At 41.4% G+C, this 19,208-nt stretch overlaps 1 protein-coding gene across 1 annotated transcript in view; it reads left to right on the forward strand.

Annotated features, from left to right (window-relative positions):
* Positions 1-16,317, forward strand: part of GRIN2B (glutamate ionotropic receptor NMDA type subunit 2B) — a 302,881-nt gene extending 286,564 nt beyond the window's left edge. Inside the window, exons 9-12 of the mRNA XM_066594564.1 lie at positions 5,965-6,125; positions 6,685-6,872; positions 8,325-8,563; positions 14,557-16,317. Coding sequence (XP_066450661.1) covers positions 5,965-6,125; positions 6,685-6,872; positions 8,325-8,563; positions 14,557-16,317 — 2,349 coding nt within the window. The remainder of the gene's footprint in view (positions 1-5,964; positions 6,126-6,684; positions 6,873-8,324; positions 8,564-14,556) is intronic.
* The last annotated feature ends 2,891 nt before the right edge of the window (positions 16,318-19,208 follow it).

A 19,208-nucleotide genomic window follows, 5' to 3' on the forward strand; every position in this document is an offset into this window, starting at 1 on the left:
TGGAATATTGGTTATCCAGCTTGGAATTTGCCAACCAGATTAACCCTACTAGATATCTTTCAAAATTAATATTAGATACTAAGTTTCACCCAAGGGTCCTGCTGACCCACCATATTAGATAGGCAAAGAGGTAGACTGTAAGAAAGTACTGTACTACAAGAATGAAAATAAAAAGGCTAGTAAGCTGAAAGCTCTGGTAAACTTAATATTGTGTTTTAGATGCAAGATCATAGAGGTAATATTACTTTGAATCCAGAGAAAATCTATACACATTTTCTTTATTATTACCACCAACTTTACAAGACCCTCCCTCTGATGCCTTTATTCATCACTTTTTAAATTCACTCTCCCTTCCTTGTCTTCTAATACCTCGGTAGCCCTCGTTGCTCTAATCAAAGATAAAGAAATTTAGAAAGTTGTAAAGGAGGTTTCTCAGTCAAGTGTTTTACTGGGTCCCCATGATGTAAAATAAGAAATGAGCAGTTATTCACCTCTTCCAGCTCCCCATTCGTCCCCCACAGCTGTCTCCAGTCTCCACTGTGTGTTTACAGACAGCCGTAACATCTCATAAACCTTATGTAGCAGCCAATGACAGCACTCAGCCATGATTGCTCAGCGCTGTCATTGGTTGCTGCAGCTTGTTTGTAGATGAGCTCAGCATGCAGAGTGACATCACAGGGAGACCGGAGCTGGGAGTGGAAGACGAATGGAGAGCGGGGAGAGGTAAGTAACTGCTTGTTTTTTATTTTATACCACAGGGGACCAAGTAAGAGGTGTTTCCTTTTAATCCGACAACTGCTGTAAGCTGTTAAAGAATGGTAGGGCCACCGGTATTTGACAGGTTCTCTGCTTTAAAGTATAAGAAATTTGGATATATTTTACTTCCCCATCTTACAACGGTATTCAACAACTTATTATGTTGGAGTAATCCCTTAATTTAAATGATACTCAAGGGGTACCGAAGCCTCATCAACCAGGTATGGCCAATTGTCAGCATCGTGCACTGGTGAAGAACCCAGCAATTTCAGAGCTTATTCACCAAAGTTTTTATTACATAAACTAGAACAAAAAAGTCTATAATAAATCTCTTATAAGTGGACAACGCCCCATGTTACACCGCTGCAGTCAATATAAAAAGTTTGATAATACACAATAAGACGCTTGTATATATTATTAATGATAAGAAGTACAAAAATTTGGATATAATGACTAAATATATACTCCAGAAAACGCTGATACCCGTCCCGCTTCCCAAGAACACAATGTGTCCACAAGCTTCACATGAGGATGTATTAACCCCTTAAATAACAAGTGTAGCACAGAAATCCTTTTAATACGTGCACAATCACAAGGTCATTAGATGTCACCAGAAATGTGTTCCACTATTGTTACATTCATACTGAAATCCAAAAAGGATCCATTGGATGTCAAGAATTTTCACCATCTTTCCTTGTTAAAATTGGGCGCACCTTCATCCATTAACAAAATCCTTCCTTCTCCGATACACAAAGATTAGATGGGATTTATTCAGTGTAGAGGAACCCTTCAAATTATTAGGCATAATTCAAATATCATACACCATGTGCAAACATGTAAACTGCCTCACTCCATGTTAGCCTTAGATATTGAAAAGGCCTTTGGCGGTTTGTTTTGTCCCTATCTCTTTACTACTCTACGGAGGTTTGCTTTTCATGGTCTGATTATTGCAGCCTTTAAAATGCTGTATGATTCTTCGTTAGCACATCATAAACTTCCTAGTGTGCAAAGTATGGCAATGCCTAGTAGTAGGGGAACACATCAGGGCTCCCCAGCCGCTGACATGTTCTTTGCTATAGAGCCATTGGCCGTTAAGTCTCATCACTCCAAATGATTATAATTGTTCTTCCCCATACTGCAGATCATCTGTCAGTGTAAAAATAATACTTGCACGTTGACCGGCATGCCTATTGTTGGTCGGCACTCGTTAGCATGGGCCGATGGTTTGCCTGTGTAAATGGAATGTTAGCAGTATAGCAGTATGCTTGTAGATGAATAATATGGATATTGGTTTGAATGAATAATATCACCATACAGTAACTAAATAATGATGTCTCACATGCAGTAACTGAATAAAGCCGGGCTCACTTGACCTGGTTGTATTACAGAAGCGTTAATCCACAGTGGATGACTGCTAAAGCGAATTGTGTATGGTTGCGTATGCATGCGGTTTTCCGTGTGGATGTACAGCTATGGACAACGTATCATCCACACAGAAGATAGATCGCAAGCAGGGAATGACATCAGAAAGTAGCCCGACCCCCTGGAAACCCCCTTCTATTGCTCAGGCAACATTCTCTCGTGCCGTCATGGTGAGAGCTGTTCTCAGAGCCTTCAGGATGGATTCGGCTCTCTAGACTTGGCTGGTTTATACTTACTTTGGAAGTCATATAACCCACTTCTTCTTGTGGAGGAGCGCAGAAGAGCCAACGGAGGTTGCAGACAGTAGGGATAGTGTGTTGCTCCCCAGACTCCGCCCTGCATTGTCTGCACACAAATTCCTGCTTTCTTTATTCCATTTGTATCTGGTCTCCTAGCAACGTGCGTATGAACCCACATCCATATGCAATCTTAATTATGTATGCACTGCGTTTAAAATGCATCCAAAGAGGTCAATGGAGTTCATACATGGGGAAGCCACAGTAAAATGGAGCATGCTGCAATTTTTTCTTCTACTTGCGGAAACCGCAATTTCAACCCACAAGTATGAGAGAAACTGCGTAAGTCAATGCATTTGATTGCCCATCTATTACTGTGGATCATTCGTTCACGGAATCTGCAATTTAATGTGTTTGTGTGAGACCTAAGACCTAATATGATCAGATTCTATTTAAAGTTTAAAAAATACATACTCTAAAAAAGGATGCAAAGAAGTGTAAGGGGGTGTTCATCTGGAGTATGTTCACACGTGGTGAGAATGCTGCGTGATTTGTGGTGGGTTGCCATGCAGAAAAATATGCAGCATATTCCAGTACAGGCCAAGTGGATGAGATTTAAAGAAATCTCATCATTACACTGGGGTTAAAATCAACAGCATAAATTAACCTTAATGTGCCAATCTTAAAGCCACAGTTTGTCAATTTATACTGTGGATTTTTACAGTTGACTTTACTTCTTAAAATGAGGGGGTGAAATCTGCAGCAAAATCTACAAAAACTCTGCATGCAACATGTGCAAATGTTTCTGCTCATTCGTTATTGGTGTTCGCTGCGGACAGTAAGTCCCATGTGGACGTCCTCTTATACATACATTGTTTTCTGGAGAAGTGTTGGTTAATAGATGTATAAGAACCTTGATATATTGAGGCCAAGGCAGTAGTAGGGTCAATACTAGAGATGAGTGAGCACCCAAATGCTCGGGTCCGCGTTATTCGAGTCGAGCTTTTCGTAAAATTCGAGAGCTCTACTCTAGTAATGAACCCTATTGACTACAATGGGAGACTCGAGCATTTTTTGTATGTGGGACGCCGGGTGCCGAGCTTTTTTTTTTCTCTCTAGGTTCATTCGTCTCTCTCTCTCTCCGTCTCTCTCTCTCTCTCTCTCTTTCTCTCTCCCCTGCCTGCCAGACAAAAAATTTGCCATTGACGCGTGCTGCATCGTGGCGGGGAGGGGCCAAAACAGGCACGTCACAGCGGGGAGGAGCCAAAAAATGGGTCAGGGTCGAACACGGCTTGATGCTCGTTCGAGTAACGAGCACCATCGAGTACGCTAATACTCGAACTAGCATCAAGCTCGGCAGAGTATGTTCGCTCAACTCTAGTCAGTACCGCTTAACCCTGGATGTGGCGGTCATCGGTGGAATTCTGATCTGTCCCTCTAAACTAGGGAAACAATGACAATGTAGCATCTGCTTCACCGACACATCCCCCATCCATTTATACGGCAGGGAGATCTCTCATCCAGTATAACGGGACTTTATTGAATAGATCTTATTGTCTTATGGAAATATCAGAAATGATCAATTACCCATCAGCAAATCATATCCTTATAAGCCAGGAAACAATACCATATTGATTCCTCCTGGAGTGAGTCAGTAAATTAAATTTTTAACACATTGATTGCAAAGGAAAAGGAATTGACTGGATGTAACATAAAACAAGGAGTTCACAGTTTAACAACCTCACATACATTAACAAGAGAAAATGACCAGATTTATTGCCAGAAAGGACTCTCCGAACCAATTATTCTTCACTACAGAAGCAAAGGATTGTGGGAATGTTATCTTTAATGAAATCCTAATTTAATTTCAGCAGAATTTCATGCTTTGGTGGAAAGCTGTAGTTTGGCTTTTTTAATGAATAATGCATTTATCCAAGTAATAACCATGGCCTCATTTTAAACATTAGCATTGAATGATAGAATCCTAAATAAAAAGACAAAAAAGACATTTAATAGGAATAACACCATACATGTAACCCTGCAATATAATGAACTTTATCAATCATTTAAGTTCTTGAATTAAAACAAAGCTAAATATGTTACTGTAGATCCTAATTGTCGGCACAGACAAGTGAGATTTAATTGTTTATTTCTTTTGTTACTGTATTAAAAAATTACACATGACATCAATCTGCTATAAGGGTCTCATCCGGGACACAGATAGCGATGACCTCTCCTTAGGAGCTCTTCGTTGTAAACCAGGCACAGAGCCGTTCATTTGATAGTGGCAGTGCCCGATATTGCAACTCATTCCCATTTACTTGAATGGGACTGAGCTGCAGAAAGGCCGTGTGAGTGTGACATCACTAGCCAAAAAAGAGGCTACTGCTCTCAACGGAGACCTCTTCACACAGCTGATCGTTGCCAAGACTTGGACCCCCACTGTTCTACATTCATGAATTATCATACGAATGGATCAGCAATATTTAAGTCCCAGAAAACCCCTTTAATTAATATATTTATTACAAGAATTAAAGAATTTCCTCTATTAGAAATAACAGTTTTAAACATGAATTTTATCCAGATACTTCATTCATTCATTCATTTCACCATTGCACCCAAGATTAACATATCTATTCCTATATATTGTATAGAAATATCTCAAGGTAGAACTAGATATATAATCTTGGGTGCAATGGTGAAATTAATTAAGTATCTGGATAGAATCCATGTTTGAGGGCTTATTCAGACGACCGTATATTGGCCGGGTATTCATGCCCAACCAATATACAGTGTCCCTCTCTGCAGGGGGAGGAGGCTGGAAGAGCCGGGAACAGTGCACTGAACTCCCGCTCCCTCTTCACCCCCTCTCCACCCCTCGGCACTATTTGCAATGGGATGGGGCAGGGTGGAGCTAAGTCCCGAAACTTAGCCCTGCTTCCATCCTGGGCCTCCCATTGCAAATAGTGCTGAGGGGCTTAGCTCCGCCCCACCCCACCCCTCCTATTGCAAATAGTGCCAAGGGGCGGAAGGGGTGGAGAGGAGGCAAGAGCTCAGTCCACTGCTCCCGACTCTTCCTGCCTCCTCCCCCTGCAGAGAGGGACACCATATATCGGCTGGGCATGAAAACCCAGCCGATATACGGTCGTCTGAATAAGCCCTAAGGCTGTTATTTCCATATGAGAGCCCAGTGTGGCGCAGAGTGCTAAGGCAGCAGAAATGCGAGTTCAACCTCTGCATGGTTCAGGTAGCCTGTTCAATGTTGACTCAGCCTTCCAAGGTGGGTAAAATGAATACTCCACTTGCTGTGGGGTAATAAATAAATTACCTGAAAGCGCTGCCGAATAAATTGGCGCTATACAAATAACAAGATTTATTATTTATTTCCATATGCATATGTATGTATCAAGATGGAAATCATAGTTTAGTAAAAATGGGAGTGAATTGCTTCCATCAATGTCAATATTGGAATATGGTAATGGCTGTATTTTTCTGTATCAGTTTTTTGTGCTTATTAACATGGACTGCGTTTTTCTAATTTTCTTTGCAGTTTCAAAGACCCAACGATTTTTCACCCGCCTTTCGATTCGGCACTGTCCCGAATGGCAGCACAGAAAGAAATATTCGTAACAACTACCTCGAGATGCATACTTACATGGTGAAATTTAACCAGCGATCAGTGCAAGATGCTCTTCTCTCTTTAAAAACTGGGTAAGTTATGTGTAGTAGAGGATGGATTCAGATGTTGGTGGCAAACTGAGCTTTTCATCAACCTAGGGCCTAAAACGTTGATTAATTTGACTGTTTAAGCTTGCCATAAACTTAATTTCCCCTCTTTATACTTCATTTCCTCTTCTGTTTCAGGATATTGTAGCCATTAAAATCAATATCATTGCAGCAGGCTACGTATGCCGAGTACAGGAGTAGTTTGTGCTCAGCATGCAGCACAGATCCTTCGTGGTTCAGCTGCAATATCTTTACGCAGAATATTTCACTGACTGAATATATTGTTAACCTGAAGATTTGTTTTGTATTAAACATGGAGTTTTTTAGTCTGAATTTCGTACATAAAAACGTATTGCTAAAAGTCATGCTGTTAAATTATACATAAACCTCCTTAGAAAATGTACACATTTTACATGAAGTTCCAGACATTTTTATCAATTCTCTTTAAATAAATGATAAAATAATTTCAGTAAGAAGAGATCGCCTTATAAATCTATAGCAGAACATTCTAATAGAAACTTTCATACCTTTGCTCATATTACAGTAAACTGGACGCCTTTATTTATGATGCTGCTGTGCTGAACTACATGGCAGGGCGGGATGAAGGCTGTAAACTTGTGACCATTGGTAGTGGCAAAGTCTTTGCGTCCACTGGTTATGGTATTGCTATCCAAAAGGACTCTGGATGGAAAAGACAGATTGACCTAGCAATCCTGCAACTATTTGGTGATGGTATGTAATTCCTCATGGCTTTCGACAACTGTAGTCATCTTAAGTAGGTATTTCTTATTGTATGTAAAGTATGTATGTACATAATAATTTTACAGTGAAATTCAATCTGCACCAATGATATTTCACTTTAGTGCATCTTCATGGAGCATGGGAGGAAACCCACAAACACCGGCTCAGAACATACAAGCTTTATGAAGATGTTGCTTTTAATTGGTGTCTGATTTATGACCCCAGTGCTTACCTTGAAGCAACAATAGTTTAGTCACTTAGAATGTATATTCAGCTTGTCATACTTCACATATTCATAGGACTCCATGGGGCCCAGTTTCTGGTGTTAAAAATTTACTCAATTTTGCACACATGCGGATTTGTGCAAATGTTTGCAAGTCTGCACCTACCCCAACACTTTTTGAAAAGTGGTTGGGGCTTGTTGGTAGGGGGCTGGGTTGCCCCAAACAAAAACATTTATGTATAACTTCCATAAATGGACCAACAGAGTAAGGGTGGTCATACTTATTAGATGGCTGTTGGCTAACAGCTATTGTATCTCTACCAACTCCCCAATACACATGCACGCTCGGCGGAGCGTGATTATGTTCAGAATAAGAAGAAAGCCGCTAATAGGGCATCAGAACAAAATGACTGAGCATCTGGAATCCAAATGCCCCTCCATTATGTTCCCCGATATCAAGGGAGGCCATGGAGGGAGAGATGGGAGGCCCTCATATACATTAGATTCTGCTTTAGATGATTGACCAGCAGGCTCTGTTGATATGCATCTAATGTGTCTGGCCACCATAACAGTGTAAATGAAATTAGTATGAGCTTCAGTAACAAAGTAAGCAATCTAGAAAGGTTAATAGTGGTATATAATATGTTATATCAAGTCAAAATAAAATAGTGACTTTAGATATGCAGTTAAATTCTACACAACTTGTTACATTTCATTTATTTGACCAATAGGCAAGGGACTACATACCAAACAGGTAGACCTCGTTGCTACCATGGGGTTCTTGGAGAGGTGGAGATCAACCTTGGACTCCACTCTCCAGAGGAACTTTATAACTAGATTGCTAGCAAGTAAGGGGGTCATGTATAAGTGAGTGGAAGGGGAAATAAACCCTGGTTCCTTCTGTCCCTGATGACATATACGCATCAAATAGGACATGCTGTATATTTTTTCACGAGAGGGGGAGCAGGGGGAAGTGGGGGAGAGTGAGAGAGATCTCTCTCCCCCTGCTACCCCCTGCCACCCCCCCCCCCCCCCCCCGAGCCTGCTCGGATGAGAATGCAGTTACTCGAGGAAAGCGATGCTTGCTCGAGTAACTGCCTTTTCGAGCGTGCTCGCTCATCTCTAGTTCTATTGACTGCATATTACACACATAATATGCTGAATATTGCATGGCTGTCTTATTTTATGAAGCTCACATGATTTCTTTAATTTTTGCTCAGGGGAAATGGAAGAGTTGGAGGCCCTCTGGTTAACGGGCATTTGTCATAACGAGAAGAATGAGGTGATGAGCAGTCAGCTGGACATTGACAACATGGCTGGAGTCTTCTACATGCTGGGTGCCGCCATGGCTCTGAGTCTCATTACATTCATAATGGAGCATCTCTTCTTCTGGCAGTTCCGTCACTGCTTTATGGGAGTCTGCTCTGGAAAGCCAGGCCTGGTATTCTCTATCAGCAGGGTAAGTACAACAGATGTGAACTCTGTAGACATCCTGCGTTTCATGACGTCAGGCAATAGACTTTATCCAATAGTATAGAACATGAAGTTTCCCAAAGATGTCAAGCTAATCAAGAGTAAAATTTCAGTGATTATCCTGAAATTACTCAGAAATCAACTGCAGTTGGCAATTCAGCTTCGCCTCTAGAGGACAGAAGATCATTAAAAAAGTAAAATTGTGAGTTTATTTTTACCCTTAGAACCACATTTTAGCCATTCAGAATTACATGTTATGAAAGTGCCTATTTTTTGTTGCAGCCTTCCCATAATGCAGCTATGACAACTATGCCGCATGTGTGTTCAAATCGATAGGAGTGAATCCTTGATTTTTAATGGAGTCCATTAAGCTTTAGTCAGGGTTCCCGTATTCTTTATAGCAAGGATAATGCTGCATGCTGTATTATGAGCAGAGCCTGCTAACCCACCTCCTTATTTTTGCCTTTGAGTGTCATCCTCATCAGGCCTCGTTCACACGAGTGTGTATTTGTGCATGCGTATGTGCACACAAAAAACACATCTATTAGAACCATTGTTTTCCTATGATGTGTTCACATGTCCATGTTTTATAGTCGTGCAAATTTGCGCACCTGTAAAAGATAGGACATGCGTGCACTGCATAGGTCCGTCTAGCCGCTTGGCCAGCCGACACTGTACTGAAGCTCTTTCAACACATGGGGATTTAAAAACCCCACCTCCTGAAAAGGCTGCATCTGATTGGCTGAGCGCTCAGCCAATCACAGGCCGTGCTAAGCCATTCATTGAATTCAATACATAATTAAGTATAATATCAGATGGTTATCTTATTTATTCACCATGCCACTCAGAATCTCACCATAGCAAGGTTAAAAACCCCTTGTTTTTCCAGCAACCATTTTTTCTTTGCACAGCTCTGGAGTAGACAGTGATCATTTGTTTCTTTATCTGCCTTCACCAACAAATTGTTTTCCTATGATGTGTTCACTTGCCTGTGTTTTACAGGCGTGCAAATTCGCACACCTGTAATAGATAGGACATGCATGCACCATAGGTCCGTGCTGTGCGTAAATATTCCCCACGGGGAGTTCCCTCATCACTGAATACTGTGACAGCACTGTCACAGTGTCCAGTGACAAGGGGACTCTCTGCGGGGAGTAAAGAATCCCCTGCCACAGCTGTGGCAGAGGATCGCAATGTTCTCCAATTACTTTCAAGGAGGCCTCCGCTGCTGGCAACGGCCCCATTGAAAGCAAAGGGCTGTAGACAGTGATTTTCGGGGAAGGGCTTGAAATATAAGCCCTTCCCTGAAAAATCATCCCTAGCATGAAAAAAACATATACTCACCTCTCAGGTGCTGTCGGGGTTCGGCATGTCTAGCCGCTTGGCTCGCCGACACTGTACTGAAGCTCTTTCAACATGTGGGGATTAAAAATCCCCGCCTCCTGAAACGGCTGCGTCTGATTGGCTGAGCGGTCAGCCAATCACAGGCAGTGCTCAGCAATTCATTGAATTCAATACGTAATTAAGTATATCAGAGGGTTACCTTAGCTATACACCATGCCACTCAGAATCTCACCATAGCATGATTAAAAACCCCTTGTTTTTCGAGCAACCATTTTTTCTTTGCACGGCTCTGGACGGAATGTGATCATTTGTTCGTTTATCTGCCTTTACCAACAAATTACACAGCATTAATCTACAAAATGTCCGGTACTGTTTAAACTTGCAAAAAATTGGACTTTAATTGCTATTTCCCTGAGCTCTTAATTAGGAACACTAAAGCCAGCTTCACGTACGCACAATTGCTTACACAAAATATGCGTGCACAATATGCAGTAAATAAAACCCATTGATTTCAATGGGTTTGTTCACATTGGCATATTTTTCCTGCAAATTTAAGTCACTCAAAAAAAAATGCAGCATGCTCTATTTTCCTGTGCTTTTGCACATCAAAAATCCCCATAGAAGTCAATGGGGAAGCACAAATATGCGCATAATGTGCTAGGAGATGCATAAAAAACTCCATAATTGTGCAGGAAAAAGAACATATCTTGAACTCATTAGGCTAATTAGCCATTTCAATGGGAGCATCAGTGTGTATTTTTTGTGTTGCACAATTGCGTGCAAAAGGTACTGTAAACTATGTCAATGCGCATTCCAAAAAGCAGCATTTGTTCTGCAAATATGCGGCACTCATGCATGTGCGAATACGCATACGTTCATGTGAAGCCGGCCTTAGTGTGGCGGCATACTGAACCCCTGTGGATCCTTATTATGGACCTGCATGGACTTTGTGTCCCACCGTTTGGTACTGCGAAGTATTTCCCCCAAGAAGCATTGCTTTTAGGACAAAATACATCTGCAACACAGCTAGAAGTGGAGCCGGCTGGTTATCCCCAATATGGAGGTGCTGTATGAGCCCATAGTACCACATAGATCTATATTACTGTCATGTACAGGAGACCTACTAATAGCAACTAATTAATGTGCAAGGACATGGTTAAAGGGGTTTTCTGAGAATATTCACAAGGTAAAAAACTGTCTAAAATAAAGAACAACTGTTCACCTGTGAAATGTCCCCCCTTTTAGCACTACTGCTACAGTGCAGTGTAACTGCTGTATTGACCTCAGCGGTCATGTGTGCATGAACGATGCTTGACCACTGCGGCTAGCCAATGCTTGGCTGCAGCAGTTACTTGAACGATGAACGGCTTATGAGCGCTGCGGGAACTTCCCACACTGGGCTGCACCCTACTGCTGACACTGGAGCAGGGGCGACGCTTGTGAGATGAGGAAGTTTTTCTTTTTAGCAGCCACTTTTCTGCCCCCTGTGGATTTCTTTTTATAAACTTGGAAAATTCCTTTATAGATTAAACAAACAATTCAATTGGGGAAAACTACAATAAACTGGAGATTCTGTGGTTAAAAAAACCTGTAAGCTGTAAAAAAAAACTTAACCTACATGAGTGAGACATTTACCAATCTCCTTCACAATTATGTAACATCTGCAATATGAATTTTGTCTAGTATTGGAGACTGCTCTACGTAGTGTTTTTTCTGTGTCAGGAATTGGAAAAATGCAGAGTGAGTGGAAAATAGGTGCTCCTATTATACAGGGACCTTCTCTAGTATATACCTAGTACTGCATGCTGCAGAATATTATGAGCATGTACTGAGTAGAGATGAGCGAGTAGTGCCTTAGCCGAGTATCTCCCGCTCGTCTCTAAAGATTCGGGGGCCGGTGCGGGTGACAAGTGAGTTGCAGCGGGGAGGAGAGAGGGAGAGAGAGATCTCCCCTCCGTTCCTCCCCGCTCTCCCCCGCCGCTCCCCGCCCCACGCTGGCCCCCCAATCTTTAGAGACGAGCGGGGAGATACTCGGCTAAGGCACTACTCACTCGAGTAATGTGCCTTAGCGAGTATACTCGCTCATCTCTAGTACTGAGTAATCATCAGGTTATTATAGAAAAGGTAAGGTAGTGCCTTAGCCGAGTGTCTCCCCGCTCATCTTTAAAGATTCGGGGGGCGGGGAGCGGCGGGGGAGAGCAGGGAAGAACGGAGGGGAGATCTCCCCCGCTCCCCCCTGCTCCCCGCCAAAACTCACCTGTCACCGGCGCCAGCCCCCGAATCTTTAGAGACGAGCGGGGAGATACTCGGCTAAGGCACTACTCGCTCTAGTAATGTGGCTTAGCGAGTATACTCGCTCATCTCTATAATATTGATGATGGCCCAATCCTTAAAATGACCCTTTTACCCTGAAAAAAAAAATCTATCCGCTGGACCAGAGAAAGGGGTGTTATGTTTCCTGCCATTGTTCTGCTCTGCCATTGTCCCTCCGATCTGCTGTTTCCAGGCCCTGTTTTTGCCCTTCCAAGATGGCCACTGCAATTTCTAACTATGTAATGCACACTGATCATATGAGCAGCACTGGCCAATCAGACAACAGGTATTGTGTATTGGTATTCTAACATATCCAATGCACTATGGGGATTAGGTATTCAAAAGATTACCTTGGCCATCTTGGATGAATAAAATTGGGACCCAGAACTGTAGAACTGTTGGATCGGAGGGATATCGGCACAGAACACGAACAGCAAGTGATATAACTGACCTTAAAAAGCTGCAGCAGGGGTTTCTTGAGTGGCTTTGCCCTTAAGTCTGCCGATTAGCCTCATTCAATGTGGCTAATTCATGTGCGAAAAACCCAATGCAGATTCCGCATCAAGACACAAGTCACTTCTTTCCTGTGTGTGGATTTCAAATCCTCATGTTAAAAAATCGACATTGAGTGCTGACTGCCAGGAACAAGTTTTGATGCGTATTTGGTGCTGAATCCCCTTGAAATCGGTGTGGACACCATGTCAAATCCATGTCATAACATTTTTCTAGAGCCTGTTGGATTTTTCATACAACAGGCTGCATTGCTAGTACAATATATAATAGTATTCTACTTAAAAGCTGCAGACCTGAGATAAAATGATGGCGCCAGTTAACTGACGGCAGGAAGATGTCCATAGAATCATTAGCGGGGAAACAGTGAATTGTGTTGTAACATTTATGCTTCTTTTATGTCATCATTAGGACTAAATGCAAATGGCAATGCAAAGTGCGGCATCAGCTGTTGCCTGCTAGGCTACAGCTATAGAGATTTCTAATATACAATTTAGTGGCTCTTTTCTGAAATTCTACTATATTGTAGATACAGAGCTACATCGCAAGCCACAGACGTCAATTACAACCACGTAATTGATTTCAGCAGCTAAAATCAGTTACCGGACTGTCACATGCATTTAGTTAGCTTCAAATCAAGCTGAGTTGGCAAAACTGTTCACAAATTACAGAATTTGGCCAGCGCTGCCAGCATAGGCGGCTATGCTTAACTCTGCCAGTCTCCTCCTAAATCTACTCTTGTTTTGAGCAGGTGTTATTGTTAGTGTGAGGTTGTATTATATTAGGAAAAATTAGGCAATGATCAGCCGTTGGAGTGTATGTATCAAAAATATACCCCTAAATGAACTTATCCCGTATAGAAGTTCTTTGTTGTGTTGCTTCATATTATTTTATATTATTGCTGAGGGTCCAGTTTCATGATTACATATTGTTATAATAGCAACATAATATGTAAGGCTGAAAAAAAGACACATGTCCATCCAGTTCAGCCCATTGCTCCCCAATGTTGATCCAGAGGAAGGTAAAAAACCCGAGGACATAGAAGCCAATTTTCCCCATTTAAAGGAAAACAATTCCCTCCTGACTCCAATCTGGCAATTGGATCAATTGGATTTATATAATTATTCTTACTTCTTGGTATACTGTATATCTGAATCAAACAGCATTAAGTATACAATGTTAAGATTAGTAAATAACAGGATTTTATGATCTGATATTCTAATGTTTAAAGGCTTATTCCCAGGTGTAAGTTCCATCAGTGGAGTCTGCACCTATCTATAGGCAAGGATCCCTCAGTCCCGTGCCATATGCATCTGGGCACAGCTTCCAGACCATGGCTGAATGAAGCGGCACATAGAATAAGAGAAAAAGTCAAGCTCAGTGTGCTATGCTGTTTTTGTAAGTCTCATAGAAGTGAATGGGAATGACAAAAACTGCATAGCACAGCAAACTATGCTATTTCCATAAGGAGTAATTTGCAAAAATAGCTTAACTCACTGTGCTGTGCACTTTGCATCATATCCATTCACTCTCATTGGAGCCATGGGAAACAGCATAGCATGTTGAACTTGGCTGTGTTCATAATATTGACTTCCTCTTCATTCAACCGTAAGATACGGTGGCCAGCAGCAAGCAGGACAGGGTTGAGGGATCCCCGTTCTAGTGCTAAGTGTATGACCCACAGATGGAACCACATATATCAGATATTTCTGACATATCCTGTCTAATATGGGAATATCCCTTTAAGATAAATTGATCATTACAATTGATGAAGATGAAATATCCTAAAGCCCGTTTGTTTCTGCATTTTAGGGCATATACAGCTGCATTCATGGAGTTCCTATTGAAGACCGTCAATCTACCATGAACTCTCCATCAGCAACTATGAATAACACGCATTCTAATATACTTCGTCTTCTGCGCACTGCCAAGAATATGGCCAATCTTTCTGGAGTGAATGGTTCTCCACAGAGTGCATTAGACTTCATACGGCGAGAATCTTCAGTATATGATATATCCGAACACCGAAGGAGTTTTACTCACTCTGACTGTAAATCCTTTCAGCCAGAGGAGAATCTTTTTAGTGACTACATCTCTGAAGTAGAAAGGACCTTCGGTAACCTTCAACTTAAAGACAGCAATGTCTACCAAGATCATTTCCATCATCATAGACCACATAGTATAGGAAGTAATAGTTCTATTGATGGGTTGTATGACTGTGATAATGCTCCTTTCACAACGCAACCAAGATCATTGTCAAAGAAACCTTTAGATATTGGCCTGCCATCCAAACACCCAACACCACAAATAGGTGATCTTTATGGAAAATTTTCAATTAAAAGCGATCGGTATGGAGCCCATGATGACTTAATTAGATCAGACGTTTCAGATATATCTACGCATACAGTCACCTATGGCAATATTGAAGGTAATGCAAAAAGGAGAAAACAATATAAAGATAGTTTGAAGAAGCGTCCAGCATCAGCTAAATCACGTAGGGAATTTGATGAGATAGAATTAGCCTACCGTAGACGCCCAAGATCTCCTGATCACAAACGTTACTTTAGAGACAAGGAGGGACTGAGAGATTTTTATCTGGATCAGTTCCGGACAAAGGAGAACAATCCACATTGGGAACATGTAGATCTAACGGATATCTACAAAGAACGAGGGGAGGATTTTAAACATGAAAGTTCTTGTTCCAACAGGCAACATCAGAAACATGCTGGAGAGTTTGCGCAGAATGAACGTAAACATGGCACTGGAGGAAATGCTTGGGAGAAAAATATTGGTAATATGGAGTGGGAGGACAGAACTTCGACCAACTTCTGTCGCAATTGCCCTTCAAAGATGCACAACTACACAGGACAAAATGCTAATCGCCAAGCATGTATTCGTTGTGAAGTGTGCAAGAAAGCAGGAAACCTTTATGACATCAGTGAGGATAATTCTCTACAAGATTTGGATGCCAGACCAATTCCACCTGCCAATTCCAAATATCCTCAAAGTCCAACAAATGGCAAAGCCCAAAAGCGTAACCGAAGTAAACTACATCGCCAGCATTCTTATGATACTTTTGTGGACCTTCAGAAAGAAGATGTGACCTTAGCACCCCGCAGTGTCAGCTTGAAGGATAAGGAACGCTTTCTGGATGGTAGCCCATATGCCCACATGTTTGAAATGCCCAATGAATCCTCTTTTGCCAGCAAGTCCCATGGCCCAAGCCACAATCCTGGGGGATACATGCTCAGCCGTTCCCTTTACCCTGACCGAGTCACCCAAAACCCATTTATTCCCACATTTGGGGATGATCAATGTCTGCTGCATGGGAGCAAGCCCTACTATTTTAGGCAACCTGCTATTGGTGGCTTGAAGGGAAGGTCGGACTTCCGAGGAACTGGTAAATCACTCACTTCTCTACATGCAGGTCCCCCAGGACGTTTCCAAAAAGACATTTGTATAGGGAACCAACCCAATGCCTGCGTTGCAAACAATAAGAACCCCCGATCTTTCAACAACTCTACCAATGGCCATGTATATGAGAAGTTATCCAGCATTGAATCTGATGTCTGAGGGGGAGGTGGGCTGGGACCTAAATTCTCCCCTTCCCAATTCCAAAATATTACTCTATTACAGTGAAACAGGACAGAGGTGTTCCTGAATGCTGTTGGAGTTGGATGAGATGCAGCCTTTCTATTCCCTCTCATCTTTCTTCTCTTCCTGGGGTCATCTTGTATTTCTATTCATGTGAAGTTCATATCCCAGCCTGAAGAAGCATCAAGATGACATCAGATGGGGTGGGGAATCTTTATTTTCATTAACAAAAGACTTGGGCTGAGCGCTGTAAGGGAGGGAGGAGGAATGAATATGTACAGACATTCTTGAGTTTTCTTCCAAAACCATGAAATGAAGAGCTGGGAGAAGACTAAGTTTCAGGAGGGTCTTTTGCAAAGAATAAAGAGAATGTGGCGCAGGGAAAGTTTTAGAATGACAGAGGGCACTGCTTACATTATAGGAAGCTTCCACAAAACCTTCTGAGTACAGTATAAGGGTGCAGAATAAGCATCCCTGTTATTGAGCCAATGATATCTGTTATATCCATGGACAAGGCAAACTGGGAACTGCCCGTTGTAAGTGGTTTTGTATGTTTGTGCTGAGGATGTCTGAGGACACTGATAGTCAGATTATATGAATCATAAAGGAAGACGCATCCACTTGTCCATCCACATTAAACTCACATATTCTGATTTTGCTGATACATATCATACATCTGATTCAGGTTCCTCCTATTATCAATCTCATATAGTCTCTTTAATCAGCAACAAATTATTTAGGGTGTTAATTCATCAAAATGATTGATTTAGATTTTTTTAAAGAATTTTTGCTGATTGCTCAGGAAGAGAATAACACTATAATATTCAAGGCTGCGTGTTGACATTAACTGCGCATGAACATTTTAGTCCATAAGCAAAAACTACATTATAAAAGTAAACTCTTAAAGAGAATCCAGCAGTGTAAACTTAGAAGAGTTTTTATAAATTTTTGTATTTAGTTGGCTGTGCAAAATTCTAGATTCTGCTGTCTGGCAGTTTGTGATTTCAATATATTCAGCCATAATAATCCTAATTCAAGTGATTGTTTTAGGAAATTAGACATAGAAATATACATGGTACTATATAGTACAGACCACATCAGGATCCAAGGGCTTCCTAGCATGGCACTGTCTTTTCAGAAACAGATAGCACCAGTCTGGGCTAAAGAGTAATAGATGTCCTTCATAGTGAAGGAAGAATTGTTGACAGTTTAAAACTTCTTTCAAATAGTTTTCACTACACTGCATTTTCCAAAAAAATGTAATTTGTCTTTACAGATTAGTTATCACATTCTTAAAAGAAACCTGTTTTGATGGTCATGAATGCGTTTGCAGCTTAAATAGAGGTATTGTAACAATTCTGATTGTCAATCAGGATGTAATATAGTATTAAGATGTTGGTATTTGTTTCAGCTGCAATCCAGTGTGTAGTACAATGTCAACATAAGCACTTCCATCACATCTTGTACATTAAAGTCACACATAAGAAGCTCAATGGATGGACAGTGGGAAGATTGTATAGGGAATGGTATGGTTGATGTGATGATTGTGGGCAGTATCCTAGCACAAGAGCTATGGCCATAAGGGCATTAATATTCATTTCTCTTAGATGATACTTGGTTATAGCTGGAGATAATGGGAAGCGTCAACCTAGCCTCCAATTAGTCCTTCCGTCACGTTGAATGTGAGGGGAGAGAAATCAGGGTGCCGCTTCAGTCATCAGAAAACCAGGATGGAATCACACTGTCCATAGTTAATTTCTTTTCGCTTTTTTTGTAAATATGTGGTTGAAACTTTTTTGAATAGACTTCTAAATGAATTTATAATGACACAGAGGGAGGTGGCTGTGTGTCCTTCCCCTGAGACACCTATTTTTATAGGTTTCAAGGCTCTGTATCCCTGTGCCATTTCCCTGAGCTTCTGGATCATAGATCATATTTCCTTTTTTTATCAACTTCATGTGCCAATTTATAGAGCTTGGTCCTGAAGGGGTATAGAGCTCTTTTATGTGCCAATTGCTTGAGTTGTCCAATGCCAGGCTCATAATCCATGTGCCAAAATACTGAAGTCACCTTAGAAATGAGACTTTCATCAACTTCTACCCTGACTTAATAGCCTACACATCTATGAAGCCATTCAACCAGAATGTGAAACTGGTATCATATCCATGTTGTTATATGGTGGAGTCGCTGACAGAACATAATTTAACCCCTTCTCTGCCATGTTGTTCCTCAGCTAACTCTTTTGAAGGTGTTGAAACAAGAGATACCTCTTGAGGTCTAATGAACACTTTGAGGCATGTGTATCAAGGTTCAGTTTGGTGTGTTAATTTTTGGACTGCAGTGTGTTTCGTATGCAAACAATGCAGAATCAGTTCTGTAGAACTGTACTTGTACATTCAACCCCAATTCCCCCCAAAATGGGATATTGTATAAAATGTAAAGAAATATCAAGAAAAATAGAATGCAATGATTTGGAAATCTCATGTAACCACATTTTATTCACAAAAGAACATAGAACATATATCAGAGGGGGGAAGAGAGACATATTTCTATTTCATTTTAAAAAGTAACATTTAGAAATTGATGGCAGCAACACATTGCAAAAACGTTGGCCAGAGCCATGTCTACCATTGTGTAGCATCCCCTCTTCTTCTTACAACAGTCTGGGAAGTGAGGAGACCAACTGCTGGAGTTCTCGGAGTGGAATGTTGTCTCTTTCTTGTCTGATGTAGGATTCTAGCTGCTTGACAGTCCTGGGTCATCTTTGTCATATTTTTCATTTCATAATGGCCAAATGTTTTCTATTGGTGAACTGCAGGCGGCCGGTTCAGCCCCCGGATTCTTCTTCTGTGAAGTCATGCTGTTGTGAT

The sequence above is a fragment of the Eleutherodactylus coqui genome, chromosome 3 (assembly GCF_035609145.1).
Source record: "Eleutherodactylus coqui strain aEleCoq1 chromosome 3, aEleCoq1.hap1, whole genome shotgun sequence".
Taxonomy (NCBI): Eukaryota; Metazoa; Chordata; class Amphibia; order Anura; family Eleutherodactylidae; genus Eleutherodactylus; species Eleutherodactylus coqui.